Source organism: Taudactylus pleione, unplaced genomic scaffold (genome assembly GCF_031769625.1).
Source record: "Taudactylus pleione unplaced genomic scaffold, aTauple2 ptg000556l, whole genome shotgun sequence".
Taxonomy (NCBI): domain Eukaryota; kingdom Metazoa; phylum Chordata; class Amphibia; order Anura; family Myobatrachidae; genus Taudactylus; species Taudactylus pleione.
The window spans coordinates 24,630,276-24,648,706 of NW_028284958.1; the positions used below are offsets into that span (position 1 = coordinate 24,630,276).

Consider the following 18,431-nt stretch of genomic DNA (forward strand, 5'->3'; position numbering starts at 1 on the left):
AAATTAATTATTTCCAAGTTGTCAATTTTGCATGTACATTTCTCAGCAATATATCAACAAATTCAATATCGAGAAAGCAAATTGTAGACATGGGCCTGATTCAGAGCCGCTCGCTAGATGCGATCGCTCGCTCCCAGTGTATGCAAATCCAGCGCACGCCCAGGAAGGCAAGCGATCGCTCGACAAGGCATTAGCACGCCCACTATGTCTTGGCGAGCGATCACTTTGCGTAAGTAGATGCCCACCAGCCATTCATAAGTCGCCCACTTGTACACATCATCTCTAGAAAGTGCATGAAAACATTGGTACATCGAGGACCATCGGATGTGCTCGCAGCACTTGAGGTTGCAAGCACTGCGATCCCTTCAGTGTGAAATACAACCAGGTGACGTGTACAATGACGCTGCCTGTCAATTATGCACGCCTGTGAAACGGCGTTGAGACACTTAGGCACGCCTGCGTTTGCGCCTCCACTCCCCCGTTTCTAGTGGACTGCCCCTGAAACCACCCACAAATGGCCTCTCCTGTCACTCATTCAACTATTCAACTGGGCTGTCTATGCTGGGCGAGCGAGCGCTTCCCGGTCTGTTGCAGTGGTTCGCGCACGCGCAATGTGATGCAGACGCATGCGCAGAATGCAAAAATCGGCCAGCAATGAGCGAGCGCATCCTAGCGAGCAGGTCTGAATCAGGTCCATAGCTTTATGTTATCCCTGAGTAAAGCTATGAGCAAACTATGGCTTTTTTAGTGACTAAGGGGCCTATGTATCATGCTGTTTTTTCTACATAAGATGATGCAGAAACTGCAATTTCTGCATAATATTATCTATGTACTAATGGCATAAAGCAGGAGATCTCACAGAAATCTCTGCCAAAGTGCTAATTAGCGCTGCAGATTGCAGTCCCCATTTTTAACAATGGGGACTATGATCTGACCCCTATGTACTAAACTCCAAAAAGCAAAGCAAAGTTCAGATGGTGTAAACTAGTACAAGCCTATGGAGGCTCCAGGTGCAGGAGAGAGATTTTTCATTGTCTCTCTCGCAGCCTTCGGCCAGCACTGAAAACCGACGCTGTGCGCATACGCATTGTCAGCTTCCCCCCGGAGAAGTCTTTCATTTCTGTGAAAGACTTCTACAATTTGCTGGGGATATAACTCGCAGGGACAGCTGTCACCACAACCGCTGTCCCTACGGGTTCCCCTTTGATATGTATATATAATAATCATCGGTTTCTATAGTTACAGCGTCCGTCACGTGTCTACATGAGTAGGGATCAAGACACGTGACACGCGCTGTAGAGTTTCATGAGCAGATGGGTTTGAACAGGAGGCTCGGAGCGCGACGTAATCTGACGCCACGCCCCACTGCCTAGCTATGGCCCGGTCACGTGACTTGATGAAACCAATGAGCATCTAGTGATTTGTAAACAAACAACCAAGGGACCGCTTACTACCACGATCGGACCCGCAGCTCCTGTAGTAAGTAGTTACTCTAGTTTTTCTCATTTCCCAAATTTGGTAGTAGTATGGAATAGGTTTGCCTCATAGTATTTATTTATACACTATTATGTCTTATAAATGCATGAATTTATATGAATGTGGATCTTAATTGATTGCACCTGAGGACGATTTGGTACAAATAGAAGGTACTATATAAAGGCTGCTTAACACGCATACAGACACCTTGAATAAAGCTGCCACTGTGCAACGAAACACATTGGTGATACCTACCCTGCTATTTGGCACTTATCAATTTGGACTCTAGCACCCTGTCACCCTTTGGGGGCACCATTTGGATTTGGGACTTTTGTGCAATACATCCAGCATCTGGTCACCACGAGGCTTCATCTGTGTCCGTTGGACCATATCATTTATGAAGACCATCGCTAATTAAAGAACTCAGCATCGTGATTACAGGCTGGTAATATACCTATACCATTTCTGGACTTTGCCACCCATTTATGACTTCAATTCATGGTGCATGTTCATTTGTCATGCTGATTTACCCAGTGCCTACAGGGTACTAAAGCTTTATGCCTTTAGGAATGAATTAACCTATGTTCATGTCATAATTTTACAATTTATTGATTTCCTCAGTACTGAGTTTTATTTTGTACAATATTCATTGTTTATCTTATTAAACTGTTTTTTTGTTATCAGCGCTGCTATTATACTGTAAACAAAAAATATATAACCACATTAATAATATATGCTTTAAAAATACAAAAGAAATAAAACAAAACTGTAAATCTACAGCCATAGTAATTAAAAATCATAATGTCTATTAGGTGTAACACAAGTTGTGGCAGACATGGTGATAACATGCAACTTCATGTGTGCAGAAAACTGCAGGGACTAAAGGGGAAAAAAACAGAATATTGTTGGCTGTGCTTCAAATAATGGCAGCAGGAGTGAGGCAAGTGACAATACTGGCTTCTCTGTGGCTTACAGATGCCAGTACTTAGTACATGTCTGTATAAGCGTATGCCCTCAGTGATATAGAACTGTGGATTGTATGCAGAGGCAGATGTGAGCCGCAAGTTGTTATAAGTTTTCAGATGACCACAAACCAAAACAGCTTGTTTCAGCGTTATAAAAGCAAGGCTAGATTTAAACATGTCGGAAAAATCCTCCTATTTCCAACTCTATTGCTATCATCTATACATGGAATAACAGAAGGAATAAGTGATCTTATGGTTAGCTGTAAAAAAGTTACAAGTACCGGGCTGACGGGTGCAGAAATGCATCATTGGAAAGTAGTTAGCTGGCGTTGTGTGTGATGCCGTTAATGTTAAGCAATATACATACTGACCTGCTGACAGCAGCAGGAAAAACTCTGCTTATAACAGTTACCAACAACAATAATATACTGACAGCATGACTATGCTGTATGCCTTGATTTGTATAAGGGCACACAGATAGCACATAGATATATGATATTGATATTGGGGTTTGGTGAGACGAAGAAGCTTACACTTGCTGATGGGAGGATATATGTAGTAAGTGCACCATTGCGCCAAGTTGTCTGGAGCAGTGCAAAAAACACTATTCAATTTGCGTAGCAAGATAACTGAAATGAGGTAATGACGTGGGGAGGGCTGCTTTGGTTTCACAGGATAACGTGTCAGCAGACTAGTAAGTGAGCTCTACTAAGAATATTGTAGCACCCTCAGTAACCGAGTATGTCCCACACTCCAAGGTGCAAGAGCCAAAAAGTCAGATTCAATATCCAAGATTGGACTCAACAGGAAGCAAAGTTATTTTAGACCCCTGTAGTGTCGAGGCCTACTACAAGCTCGGATGTAGGACACTTTCTTACAGGCAGCTCTGAGCTGCAGGTTACAATTCAGTCCAGCCGCAAACTAGCTACTGTAAGAGAAGAGCCCACCAGCTGGACAACAAATAATGGTTTCCGTGCTGCTGACACCACAAGCTGGTACCAAAGTGTAATGGATGCCATCTTGACTATATACATTGAAGTGGTCATTATAAATAAATAAAACAGCTGACACACACTATAATCAGGTCACATATATAATAATTTATCAATCTACAGTATATATTAACCCCTGCAGGAAACCAATTGCCCCAAATTATGCCCCTACTCTAAAATGTTGCAGACTCCATCAGAGGAAACACCCATCAGCATATGTGAAGCCTAACCCTGGTATCACTAGCAAAACTAATAAATATCTATATTAGCGGCTTAGTGGAGGCTGGAATAACACAGTATCTTTAACTATGAAGTTGTGTAATCAGCCCGGCTCAGCCGAATTACTAAGCAGCAGACATACATTCTTCTCATATACTCATAATTATACTTCTGTGTAGATTCTCTCCTGACGAAGAAGTTATCCCTCCAACAAATGCAGACTATAGATATTCTACCAATAACATGGCCAAACCATGCAACCCTGATATAGAAATGAGATTTAAAAACTATATACACTAACTCCCCCCTCCCCCAAATCCATGGAGATTAGCAAATGATTTACTATCATTAACCGAGGCCAAACAACTCTTGCAGGAAACACTACACATTTTTACACAAGCAAACGCCCCAGAAGACACATTAATATTTACGTATTGGTGTACTCTTAAGGCAACAGTAAGAAAATAAATGAACAAGAACAGTTTCATTTCTGAAAATAAATTCTATAACTTAAAGAGCAACATAAAAGATGTCCCACAAACATTTATATTTTCCACAAAGTTTCAGGGGTAGATTTACTAAAGCTTCTAAAAATTAAAAGTGGAGGTGTTGCCCATAGCAACCAATCAGATTGCAGCTATCATCTCTATTGCTTTCTAGAAAATGATAGACAGAATCTGATTGGTTGCTATCAGCAACACCTCCACTTGTCTGTTTTTGAAGGTTTAGTAATCTATCCCTCAGACAAGGAAAACACTCCACACACTTGTCTCTGACACAAACGTAAAGAATTATTGCTCCCCTGAGAAAGTTTTACACACTTGGCAGTTGAGCAAGCAGATTGCTAGCTTGTATGCAAACTCATACTCCTCTCACACTACAAGCAATAACCCGGGTTACTGTGCAGTGTGAAAGGGCCAGGATGAAATAGGCCAGGTCACGAGAAGGGTTGAACACTGGTTCAACACGGCTCGTGATGCAATGAGAACGGGTAACCCGGGTCGATTCGACCCGAGTCCCGTTCGCTGCATAGGAAGAGCTGGCATTTGGAGATGATCTCATCTCCTAGTGCCAGCTCAACACGTGACGGCTGCCAGTCTGAAAGGGTCCTCAGCGAGGTTGTACCCGGGATGGACCTGTGAACAAAATCCCAGGTGCGACCCAGCATTCTAATGTGAAAGGGGTATAAGAGGGAAAATAGCACTACAAAGAAAAAAGAACATAGATTATTATAAGCAAGGGGTTCAAGTATCAAACCCTCTTGATGGTTCGAACAGCTGAACGCCTAAACGGCTTATCACGTGAAACTACACAATCTAGAAAACAACTCTGTATACAACCCACAATAGATTAAATAAATATCCCCTTGGACCATATAAGATTACCAACTATAACTCCTGAAATAGCACAATCTCTTTGTACCCCTTGGACAGTTGAGGAGATAATAGGGTCACTCACAAAGCCCCAGACACAGACTACTATATATCACATTTCAACAAGACCTAGCACCAATAGTAATTAGATTATTTAATAAGGTCACTGATGAAAACTACTTACAGTACATAAGTAGATAATAGAAGCCAGATCATTACTATGCCCAAGCTTGGTAAAGAAATACCCCTTACTATATCTAAACTATCGCTGGTGAAAAGGGTCTCCGGGCTGTGGCATTACAGCCCGGCTGTTTTGGGTCCGGTGCTGGTTTTAAATATAGGGGGGACCCTACGCAATTCCCCCCCTATATTTAAAACCAGGACTGGCCCTGCAGCCTGGTGTTGGTTTCTAAATTACGATGGTACCCTACACATTTTGTTCCCCGTAATTTTAGAAACCAGGACAGGCTGGCAAGTCCGGGGCTGGTTAAACTTTAGGGGGGGGACCCTATGTATTTTTTTTTCTGATATTTAAATTTTTTTTATATATTTACAGGCAGAAACATACATGGATCACAGTGATCTGTTTATGTTTCTGCCAAACTCGCAGATCACAGGCAGGTGTATTTATTTCACAAGTTTTTACAGGGGAGTTTTCCCATCTCATGAGAGTTTAGAAACTCTCTGCTTTGTAAATTCCAGAATCCTATCTTCACTAGTGAAAAGGTTCTCCAGTTTTGCCGATGGTGAATTGAAGAGAGTTTGCTATCTTTCCAGTATTTTCCCGTAGCAAAGGAGGAGATCCCTCTCCAGAGTTTGACATTAGCAAATTTGCAAGTGGGAAAAAATTACCAAACTCTCCTGAGTTTGCACACTCTCCCAAACTCTCACTTTAGTAAATTTACCCCTAGGAGTTTTTTCAATATAGAAGTTTCTCACATATAGGGCTCTATTTACTACAATCCGCATATTGAATGCAGATTGTAGTGTGATATTAACGACTGAATTCGCATTGCAATGTCACAGGGATTAACTACAAATCCCTTGCAGGGACAGAGCTTGCGATAAAGCTCTGTCCCTGCGAATCCCCGTGACAAAGTGCCCACGCATGCGCCGACCGGCCGCCGCTGCTACCCCCGGCGCAAAGCCCCGCCCCGGACGCTAAGCCCCACAATCGCGGACCCCCCGCGACCCCCCCTCCCTTAATTACACTTACCTGCATGATCCGGGCCTCCAGTGATGTTCTCCATACCACCGGTCAGGTGATCTCCCATACTGCACTAGGACCTGATGACCGGGCAGCAGTGCACTATGGGAGACCAGCTGACCGGAGGGAGGACATCACCCGGAGCCCCGACCACCGGTTCCTGGAGTCAGGTAAGTTTTTGCTATTTTTTTTTGTTGCAGTAAATAGCGTGCGGTCTGTTTAGACCACACAGCTGATTACAGGGATCGACTCCCGGCTCTGCTCTCCCTGTTAGAGCAGAGTAGGAGGCCGGTAACCGGGGGAGACCCTGGATAACGCCACCTCCAGGTGGCGTTATAATCACAGGGATTTCTCAGGTATTTTTTTACAATTTATTTTTAGTAACTTTGGTCGGATCACATTTCCCATTACAATTATGGGAAATGCGATCTGGTTACTAAAAATAAGTGATACTTAGGGGTTGGAGTAGAATTTTACGAATTCTATAGCTGATACTAAAATAATGTGAAAAGGGTGTGAAAACACCCCTATTCCCTTTATTTTAGTCAAAATAATGTTAATAAATAGAGCCCATAGTGGTCTAACCCTCAGATCATTATCATTATATGTATAAAGAAAAAGTGTTTGGCTGACCTCTCGGGTATTTAACAAATGTACTCACTAAATTTGAGTGTACATGCTGATCCTTGCAAGAGATTCTTATTCTATACAAATGCCCGTCAGCACCAGTATTTAGTAATGTATCCCTTTCATCTTGTTTTAATATTAACAAAGGAACCAAGGACACCCCCCTATCTTCCCTGATATTTTTTCGTGCTACATAAATATTAGCTGACAAAATATGTATGACAGATAGATTGTCAAGGACACTTGTGTAGGTAATACAGATCACAAGTTTTTTGCAGACCATGGGGTATATTTGCAGACCATGGGATATGTTTACTAAGCAGCGGATTGTCAAAGCTGCCCCTTGTCAGAGATCCGGGCTGCCAGATTTCAAAGATCAATAATACATATGCAACCAAGAGTGTTTTGCATTTGATATTATTGCCATTTTAAGCCAATGGCCAAAACTGTCAGTTAGTGGAAATGCTTCAAGACCATGCAAAATAATCTCTGTATAAAGTTAGTACTGATAATTTGGAAGATCTTCCTATAAAAAGTTAGAGAGAGATGCTAAAGCCTCTTAAAAATAATTTCACGTGTAACTGGCAATCCAAAGCATTAAGCTACCTAGTATACAAATTCTCAAACATGAATGAAATATGCTATTAAATACGCTGAACTAACTTTACCAAACATACATCGTCCCAAGTATTAACAAGCCCCATACTCTTACTAACAAATGGTACTCCCCATCTCCACAGAAACTATGGGTATGAATGAGACTTTACCCATAGTAGACCTTGTATAGATCTTAAAATAATTATACCCAACAACACTGATACTCCAAGACTCACCACAAACTCATTCTGCGCCTATGATAAAATGATATCCCTTACCAAAGAATTTACCCAACCGTCAATTAATGATCAATCCTGGGCCTAGCTAAATTAGTCCTAGACTTAAACCTTAAATTTTGGCATTAACCATACTTGCCCACATTTTCTTACATCCCCTTAGATCCTGGAGCGGAGGTCCTGGGGGCAAGTGCAGGTGGCAAGACAGAAGGATTTACATCATCATAGTGCCGTCCTGCTACACAATGCCGCAAATCACGCCATGCAGTAGGGTACGAGGCCAAGATGATGTGATTAACAGTGATTCACATCATCAAGCCCGGCTCACTTTACTAGGGAGGGTGACTTGCTCTACCAGGAAAACTTCTAGAGCTTTACGGACATTGCGGTAAAATAGCCAGATATGGCATAACCATGGAATTACTAAAATACAGAACATCTATCAGTCTCATGACCTTTACTCATATCCAAGCTAAATACAAAAAATAGGTGTGCACGACTTCTACACAAGAAAGACACAAGCTACAAAGCCATCTTATCTACTCTCTAAGCTATTGTCACAAAGCCACAAAGGAGGCATGGGAATCTGTGACTGGCTTTACATATTGTTACCCAGTCGAGATAATAAGCTAGCAGTGCAGACTCCGGTGGGAAGCAGTTCTTTAGATCATGTTTTCTACATCAGCGTGGGAGTCGATCTTACAAAACTGCTACTGCTGGTCTAAATGTATACATCATTCAGAAAGGCTTCCCAAATTAATTCACAGGTCTTAGTTAACTAGATATAGATTTCAGAAAATCTGGCGAAGTACAGCTAAATACTGTTGGTGAGATTACAGAGGAGTGGGAGGTCTGATGCATGAATATAACCATTGTGGATAGAAGCATTTGATTTAATCCACCAAGTGACAGGTCCACGCTTAGATCCTTCAGCAGTAATAGCAATTCTGTACTATTTTCCCTTAAGTTTCCAGGACACAACAAGTATGTCTCAGGTCATATTCTCATAGCTACTAGAGAGCAGCACTAGCAAGCCCTGGTGGGGCCCTAATTCTCCACCCTTCCACAAGATTATAGCCAAAATTATCAAAAAATATGAGATGAAGACAATAGGATTTAAATTCACCACAGCAGCACCCTCCACGTTCATCCAAAGTCATAAGTGGAAATAACATCAAACAAATGGAATGTCTGATAACCTAATGCTAACTGCTGTGATTAAAACATTCTCTTGATGAAGAATAGACAGGATTCAGTCACCAGGTCTACTAAACCTAGACCCTTGTCAGTTGTGTCTTGTGACATTACTTAATGACTTGGATGTCCATCTACAGTAGGTGCATGGAACAAAAGGTGCTTTGCAGTGCACATTGGGTCTGATTCAGAGTTGCAAGCAAGTCTGAACTGAGCACGCGTCCAAGCCAGCCATATGCAACTATGGGCAATTCAGAGGCATACACTGGGGTGCTGAGAGGTTGGAGGGGGGGGGGGGGGGGGGGAGTGTGTACTAATTACCCAGGCCTGGGCTTGTTGGAGGGGCCTGGGTCCACCCCTGTACCACTTCTTACCTCTCAGCTGTAGCAGCTTCCATCCCCAGCCCAGCGCACGTTGCTGTGAGCTGGGCTGTGGAGAGTCCAGGCCCATCCTCGTTCTCTACTGCCCTGATCGTATGTTTCCTAGCTGCATTTCCATCTGACTGATAGGGTGTAGCTAGAAGTGTGTGTTGTGTGTGTATATGTGAAACCATGGGCATGGTGAGTTGTGTACATGCAGAGATATGATCGATTTCAGACTGATATCTTGCACCAGGCATAGGGCTTGGGCAAATGTTAATAGTTTGGACAGTTACTTTCACAAGTGAACGGATAGGACCATAGGGGTAGTGCAGCCGCGTCATAGTTGCAGCCAACCCTGAATATGGGCAAACATCCGCATCTATTTCCAAGCATGCAATGTGGTCCAATCTGCATCCGACGTGTGCGCAACCCTGAATTGTAAATGATACTCAAGGCCTCCATAGGAGCAGTGGTTTAGTTTCAGGTCTGCGTGATGCATCATTGTGCACAAGTTGGGAAAGCATGCATTATCTGGCTGCTGAGAAGAATATTTAGTTACTTACAGAATAATGTCCTGAGAAAACCTCCAGACGGAAAGTGCACAACCCACAGGAATGTCGTAAAAAAAATGATCTGCACGGGAGCTGTTCTTAAATTAACCCATATGAGTGCTCAGGAAGGGATTTCAGGCTGCTCTGCAAGTTCTCCGACGAATACTTGTAGCTGATATCATAGCAGGACCATAACATGGAGAATATTATACTTTACTACAGTATTGATGGTGGTCAATGCAGCTCTCATTTTATATTTCCCTATGTGAAGGCCAATGAGTAACTCTGACATTACAATGATAACACTAGCAGTATATTAATACACGTCTTCATGTACAGTAGTATATGATTGCACTAACAGTATCTATACTAAGTTTATGTATTCATTTTATTTTATATTTAGTAAAATGTGCAAAAATTCTCGAAAGTGAGGAAACAGAAATCTACAGCCAGTCTCCTGATCCATGAGGATAGATTGTAAACATTTTGTCAACGTGTAATCTGTCCACATGTTTCATGTTATATGAGAGCTAGAGACTTTTCTGTGGCTTTCTAGTTCTGTAAAACAGTGGGATAATTATAGAAAATGTAGCGACAATATCACCAGTGGGAGATCCACATCTGTTCCCAGGCATAGGGAAAGGGCTCGTACAGTTGTCAATGCCCCAACTGTTTTTCTTCCAATTATTATTATTTTGTATTTATTCTGCTGTATAACATTTATGGAACAATTATAATAAGTGTGGTTCATAAAATCACATTAGTACAAGTATACAACACCCTTCATGAAAGATGCAGATTTAGCGAGGCCATTTAGGACATTTAGGAGATTTAGGAGCAAAGCAAAAAAAATAAATAAAAAAAAAAGGGTAATATTTGCTCCTGGATAAACCTAGTCACAATGTGGAGTGCAAATGCTCTTATGTATGTTTGCATGCAGGGAAAATACGGGCTGCTTTTGTATGTACCGTAGCCCACAAATACTGTGCAGAAATTTAGAATCGAGCTAGGACATACCCTTTCCAACCCAAAAATCGTCATGGTTTTGTTTATAAAATACACCTAAAAGTATATCTTACAGGGGAATGGGAAAGAAGGTTGTCTAAGCCCCACCTTCCCTTTATTTTTTTGTTTCCTTTTAATTATTTTCCTATGCTTTAAAGTCATGTACAGTACATTATTGGTTATGCAGGTTTATAGAAGTGGAGATGTTGCTTGTAGCAACCAATCAGATTCTAGCTATTATCTTCTAGAACACGGGTGAGGAACCTTTTTTCTGCCGAGGGCCATTTTGATACATATAACATTATTCACGGGCCTGGTGCAGGTCACGCCCCTCCGTGTGATGTCACAAGGGGGCGGGGCCACTATCGCCTGTGATTACAGCAATGCCCAGAGTATCCTGCGGATGTTCCAGGGAGCTGTAAAGGCAGCGGTATGACAGTCTGAAGCATCCTAAGGACACTCCAGGTGGCACTGCTGCATAGATTCTGATTGCAGGCTGCCATTCTAGACACTCTGCTAGCCAGATGAGGCCAGCAGGAAAAAGCTCAGAGGGCCAAACCAAATGATTCTGAGTGCCTTATACGGCCCCCGAACAGTAGGTTCCCCATCCCTGTTCTAGAAGATGCTAGATAAATAAGTAGAATCTGACTCCACTTATAGAAGTAGAATCTCCACTTCTATAAACCTGCACTTTAGTAAATATACCCCTATGTCATTAGTCACTTGGAGCAAATTGACTAGGAGGTGGCTGGCAAATACCGCCTCTTCTCTGCCTTTTTAAGTAGGAAATTTAAAACTTCAACGCTATTCAAAAACATGCCGTGTTTTGCTTGGAATACTAGTATTGCCATTTTAAATGTCTTGCTTACACAAACCGAGAATCTGCTCTAGTTTACTAAGTTTATGCCTTGAAATGTTAGAAAGAATGTTCTATATATTATACATACATTGCATAAACCTTCATTATAATCTATCTTTGGCTTCACTCTCATCGTATATATCTTCTCTGCTCAGGGTAACTCTGCTTTTTCTATTCCTAAACTACATTAACTGATCACAATAAAATCCTCAGGTTAAAAAGTCATTACTCCATAAAATAGATACCAATAAATTATTCATTTGGTTTCTTCTGATTGCCCCCTGAAATCCCATAAAATCTCCACACTCCAATAAATCTTGTTGTTCCATAGATCAACCAGTGACTCATGACTACTAGATATACTTCATCCATACTACTGCTGCTTAGAACGTCTACTTATAAGTTATAATGCAGCTTATGCATAATAACACAGACAAGTCTTATTGCTCAGTATAAGTACTTTTTACCTATTCTTCCTACAATTCATACTGTGACACTCATTATATATTCAGGTATGGTATCTGTTGAGAAACCTATTATCCAGAGAGGTCTGAAAATAAAAGTAAAAATATAAATTGCTTCATCCAGGTTCTTCTAAGCAATCCTGACAACGGACACTACACCTGTTTCTAAAACTGGGTACATACTTGTCCAATTCTCATCCAATCAGGTGCGTTTTAAAAGAGCGCCCGTGTGCAGACTCAGTGCGGCCCCCTCCTCTCTGGCAGCACAGTAGATTCTGGCTTGATGCCTTATTCCTGGGACATGTCTATTGCACATGCGCAAGTCACTAGGGAAATAGCCGCTGCCATTTTCCCTGTGATTTTTTGCTGCTCAGCAGCACAGCCCGGCACTGCAGAGCAGCACTCCGGAGACTGCGAAGAGGTAAGTATAACTATATATGGGTGCAGGGTGTGCGGTGGTGGCCCTCTGGATCAAGGGGTCCCTGTGCATTGCACACCCTGCACCCATTATAGCTAAGCCATTGCATCTAATCCAACCTACCAGTTGGGTAGACAGTAGAGAGTGCACGCTCACACAACCTCTGGTTTCCTCCAATCCTTCTTGTCAAAAGAATGTTAAACCTGATGAAAAATCAGGAGACCAGATCGCCAATCACCAGATCAATTTAGAAGTGTGTGCACTCCTGAGACTGGTATGTCCAATTCTTCTCCCAATTCATCCTTGTGAGTAGCAGGCAATCTGCCAAAGAAGGAAGAGTATGTACGGTCACACAATTGGCAGATGCTTGGCAGAGATCTTCTGCAAAATTGGACAGGTGTGTACCCGTAGATTGGGTTTTGTATCTGCGACCAGGTTTCCAATAGGATTGAGTCAATAGTCTGGTCTAAAGTGGGATCCCTGGAGATGTGGACAAGTGTGCACACAGCTTTATACTCTTCAAATTGCTCCATATTAATAAACACATCATCTTACCCACTTTCTGGATGCCCCCTCCAGGAGTGAGCGGCCAGATCGGCTATGCAGGAGTTGTAGTGCAGCAAAGTGGGCAGTGCGTGGGAGAGTGACAGCACGATTGTCTCATCATATCTCTGCCCTGTGCAACACAATGCTGCTATTGCCAGCATTTTGAAGGGAGAGTGGGGCCACGGTGACACTATTTGGCACAAATTGAGTCAATGGCCACCCTGATTGCCCACTTCACTCGGGAAGTAGGCAGCTGCGGTAGCCTCCGGGAGACTTGTCTACTCTACTGGGTGTCCGCGAGTGCCACCTGAAATTCGGGAGCCTCCTGGATGTTTCGGGGGGAGTAAGCAAGTACAACACACATCCTGCCCACTTTTCCTTATGTTCTTTCTACTGGAACCTACAAATATCTGGTGCAGACCTAAATTTCATTCGCATGGGGAGTACGACAAAAGGGTGTAAGCCAGAAAATGTTAGCTTCAAAATCCAATAATGTATACAGTGTGTGAATGGAATATGTAATCGGGTTATAAACAATGACCTCAAGATAAATTGATGCGGTGTCCTACTGAAAGTACATTTAGAGGTATTTGAGGGAAAGGGTTAGCAGGCTGTAAGAAAGTGATGGAAAGACCTTTTATGTCACATACACCAATGACTTGTACCTATTACTCCAAGTAAATGCCTTAAGTAACTATTTCTACCGCATATAAGCATTTTTCTCAGTTTGTAGAGGTTACCCATTGCTTCTGTTTGGATACCAAGGACAACAGAACTGTTACATATGCCTATTGTCATCATTTATTACACAAGGTTCATGAGAAGCCCACATTTTAAGAAAGCAAGAAGTGTCCTGGGAAATCTAAGACACATTTGAGGCTTAGGCTTTGGCACCAACTTACATCACAGTGGGCACTGCCATAGAAGGGATAGATACCAGTTCCCAGTTATGGATGGATACCAGCTGTTATCATGGAAGAAATATTCAAGTCACAGAACTGTTTATAACTAAGGTAAATAGAGTTTATACTATTCAGCCAGGAAGTTAATCTGGTAAAATGGACGGATGGTAAAACTTTTTCCAGACCTGTTAGCTCACACAAGCAGTTACTAAATGAATAATACTCAGGATTCACCTAGTGAAAGTAAAGCACTTCCTTAGGCGTCTACTCTCTACTAGTAGGTGACTTTCAAAATGAAATAGAAAAGCTTCTATTAGCATACTGGGTCATGTCATTATAACAATTTAGTAGGCACACCTCTCTCTCTATAGAGATACGTTAGCACTCTGCACCCTGTCCTGTGTTTATCAGCCACAGGAACCCATTGGTTGTCAGCTGATCCTGAGCACTTAGCTCACAGAGTTCATCAATGTTGGTCTGACAAACACCTCGTGTTTATTTGCTCATTCTGCCTAGACTTAAGGAGCCCTTACATCTAATGCCCCGATTCCCCATTCTGCAAATCCATTGGTGGATCGGGGGATATTCAACATTTCAAAAATCCAAGACTCGCCAATTACAACCATTTTTGGGGTGAGATCGGGGAATCGAGATTTTTCAATATGTTGAATATCCCAGATTCCATGACCCCAGCTTCAGCAGAATGGGTAATTGCTGCAGTCAGTTGCAGATGTATGGGTCCCATTAATAGTCAGCATGCCTAGACTGGCAATTGTCAGAAGGTGAGCTGTTTTGGACTCAAAAATGATTGTTAAAATGGGCTGTGCAGACTCTCTCAGTGTCAGCTTCCCAGCCCTGCTTAGGGTACGCTTCACTTTGTCACACACTTTGTCACTGGTTTGGTGTTACTACAAGAACATAGCTGAGAAACTGAGGTGGAGTGCCTTGTTTAACATGGTTATTTTTTCTTAGTTTGCCCATTGTATTAACAAGATGGAATTAACTACTTAACAGAACAACAGCTAAGCCAGAACTAACAGAAGGTTGGTCAGCAGGAGATGAACAAGGGTAATACCATTCTCATAGAGGTGGAACCTCTCCAGAGAGAGTTATACCTATGTATCTCCATCTAAAACTTCACATTTACATTATACAGGGCCGGCTCCAGGCACGTTCGACCAGTGCTGTTGAACAAAGGCGCCACCCTAGAGGGCGCACCACTGTCAACCACCCCGATTTCAGCGGGATAGTCCCACTTTTCGGGCACTGTCCCGCTGATGGACCCACGGGCCGAAGTGTCCCGTGGGTGGTTGGGAGGTTGGGCACCCCCACCACCACAGCTGTGAGGTGGTGGCGGACCCTGGAGAAGCTGAATGGATGCTGCACGCATGCACGTGACTTCCATTCAGCGCATGGAGAAGGCTGGGGGCAGCCCAGCTACTGACGGAGTGTTGGGCTCGCCCCCAGCCTGACGTTAAATGGGAGGCGTGTCATATGGACAGACCCACAAATAACTTAATTTAAGGGTGTGGCCTATGCTAATTAGGTCACGCCCTTTTCAGTTGTACACAGCTTTGCCGTGCGCAGGGTTAACGGGGCGCCTCTGTCCCCTTCTGCACAGGGCTCGGCTCCTACTGGAGCCGGCCCTGACATTAGATACCGCTATGTATTACGCCACATTTACATCTGATATAACCCACCTATCACTTCACATTTACCTGTCATATAACCCACCTATCACTCCACATTTATATGTTGTATAACGTTATCTATCACTACATATTTACATGTCATAGAACCTTATCATTCCATATTTACATGTTGTATAACCCTACCTACAGTATAACTACAAAATGTATGTTATATAACCCCACCTACAGTATTACGCTACATTTACCTATTCATCATCACTTCATTTTTAAAAAAAGATGATGAAAATTAACATTTTCACCTGCAATTGTAAAAATTAAGTTATCGGGCCATTCATTAAAAAGGTAAAGAAGAAGAGAGAGAGAGAGAGATGTAATAGAGGTCAGTTGAAACAGCTGTCGCCTTGTGTGGAGTGGACAAGATGAGTATTCTTATACCATTTATTCTGGACCCTGCACTGCTGCTCATTTACCTGCATTTCCTTGATTGGGTGCTATCTCATATAAAGATTGTATTTATATTACTTCTTAAAGAATAAATAAATAAATTTTATTTGTAGGTGCCACACACAATACTGTTATTTACTCATAATTACCCAGCTTTTTAAATAGCAATTTACTAGCTCATAATATACAACTGCTTCCGGACATACTGATCTGTGTCCTGCAGGATAGTCCCATCTTTCCCCAGGTACCATACTGTCCCATCATTATTATCCCTTTTCCTATGACGTGCACTCTCCTTAGCCCAGTGACGTGACGCTGAGTCTCTCCTGACATGCTGACAGTTCCTAAAATATTTAAAGTCATTTCGGACCTGTCCTCCACTGCCTCCTTTCGGTCCTGAGCTCCCCAATTCTGCAACATCTACAGAAGATACAAAGCCCTGCACCCCTGCCCCCTACCCCACTGCTCCTGCCTTTCATCTCTCAAGCCCCCTGCTCCTCACATTTCTGCTATGCTTTGGGATTTTGGGCTGATGGGAGATTTTGTTTCCAGTTACTGCCAGATGTTAAGCTCTCGGGGAGAGTCCAGACAGACAGAAAGGGAAGATTACTCCTCATTAAAGGGACAAAGTGTATGATCCATAACACAGTACCAGCTCCTATCGCTATGGTCACCACTTTACATGTTAATAGCAGATCTCCTTCCATACATCTCACAGCAGATGTCCTGCAGGTGACTCTGCTTCTCATGTCTTTAAATCCAGCTACCTTTGTATTGCCTATAATGCTGGGTGCATGGCAATTATAATTTCTGCATGCAAAACTTTATTATAAGGGTTAAGTCTGAATGGATGTTACTAAAGTGGTTACAGCTGTTATAAAAAAAAAAGTCATTTTTTAGCTCTCATTAAGCAATAACCTTATTGTAAGCGCTACAGAATAAGCTGGTGCTAATAAAAATATGTTATTAAATAATTGTTATTAAACAGTTCCCTATGACTTTAGGCACTTCAATCATCTAAATAACTTCTCCCTCTTACAATCAGGAGGACTATGTAGAATGTATCCACTCTCAGGAAATGTCTATGGAGGTACTTTTATTCCCAAAGAGCTAACAATTTATTTTATTTTATTGGGCTTTATTCAGGGTATTATTATCAAATGAACCAAATACGATGAATCAGACCATGTCGGCTCTACAGCAATAAAGTTACAGCATTAGATGCAGTTTAATGTGACATTTTAGGGGTTAATCAGAAGATGATGTGACTTTTAGGTCTGTGTGTCAATTGTGCAGCTCACCTGTCAGTAGTAGAAGAGTCCAGGCAGTAATGAGCCCTTTCAGGTGGTACATGCTCCAGGCTCTCATTCTGTCAGTGGTGATCCCTCTGCCAGACTGGTAGCTGGAGAAGCTGCCACTTTCCCACTTCAGTCTCCGCTATTCCCTGGCTCCCAAACTTTAGATTTTCATAGCAGACGGAGGAAGTGGGAGGACCAGACTCTAGTAGGAGGTGTATGTGGTGCAGAGGACAGGACAAGAGCAAAATAGTGGGCTGTAAGGGGGCATTAATCATATGGTCATCAATAAGAAACCAAGAATGTGAACCCTTCTAGTGTGGCCCCTTAAATAGACCCATGAGTCAGATCATATATAGAGATGAAGGACTACTATTTCAGCTTCTGTGTTGCAATGCTTTGGATACCTGCTCATTTTTTTTGTTCATTTTTTTTTCTTTTGGTCTTCTTGGCAAAAATCTCAAAGGGATCTGTAGTCACTGATACAGTGTCAGTCTGAGTCATAAACTGTCTTCACATCTGGCAGCATCTTATTACACAATAACAATTCTGGTGTAAGAGCTGGTGCAATAATATAATACAGGTTGAGCCTCCCATATCCAAATATTCCGAAATACAGAATATTTCGAAATATGGAATTATTTTGGCCTGACTGATATAATGAAACCTTTGATTTTTGATGGTTCAATGTACACAAACTTTGTCTAAGGCACAAATTATTAAAAATATTGTATAAAATTACCTTCAGGCTGTGTGTATAAGGTGTATATGAAACATAAATTAATTTAATTTCTGTACACAAACTTTGCTTGAGCCACAAAATTATTGAAAAGATTGTATAAAATGACCTGCAGGCTGTGTGTATAAGGTGTATATAACACATAAATGCATTCTGTGCGTTTATTTGGGTCCCATTCCCAAGATATTTCATTATGATATGCAAATATTCCAAAATACGGAATAATCCGTTATCCAAAATACCCCTGGTCCCAAGCATTTTGGATATGGGAGACTCAATCTGTATAGCTCTTCACAGGTGCATGAAAA

General features: G+C 42.1%; 1 protein-coding gene across 1 annotated transcript in view; it reads right to left on the reverse strand.

The window, feature by feature from the left end:
• The window catches only part of ITGA11 (integrin subunit alpha 11), a 146,178-nt gene extending 128,633 nt beyond the window's left edge, over window positions 1–17,545 (reverse strand). Inside the window, exon 1 of the mRNA XM_088452780.1 lies at window positions 17,391–17,545. Within this exon, the coding sequence (XP_088308906.1) occupies window positions 17,391–17,457 (67 nt within the window). The 5' untranslated portion in view covers window positions 17,458–17,545. The remainder of the gene's footprint in view (window positions 1–17,390) is intronic.
• Window positions 17,546–18,431: the final 886 nt, after the last annotated feature.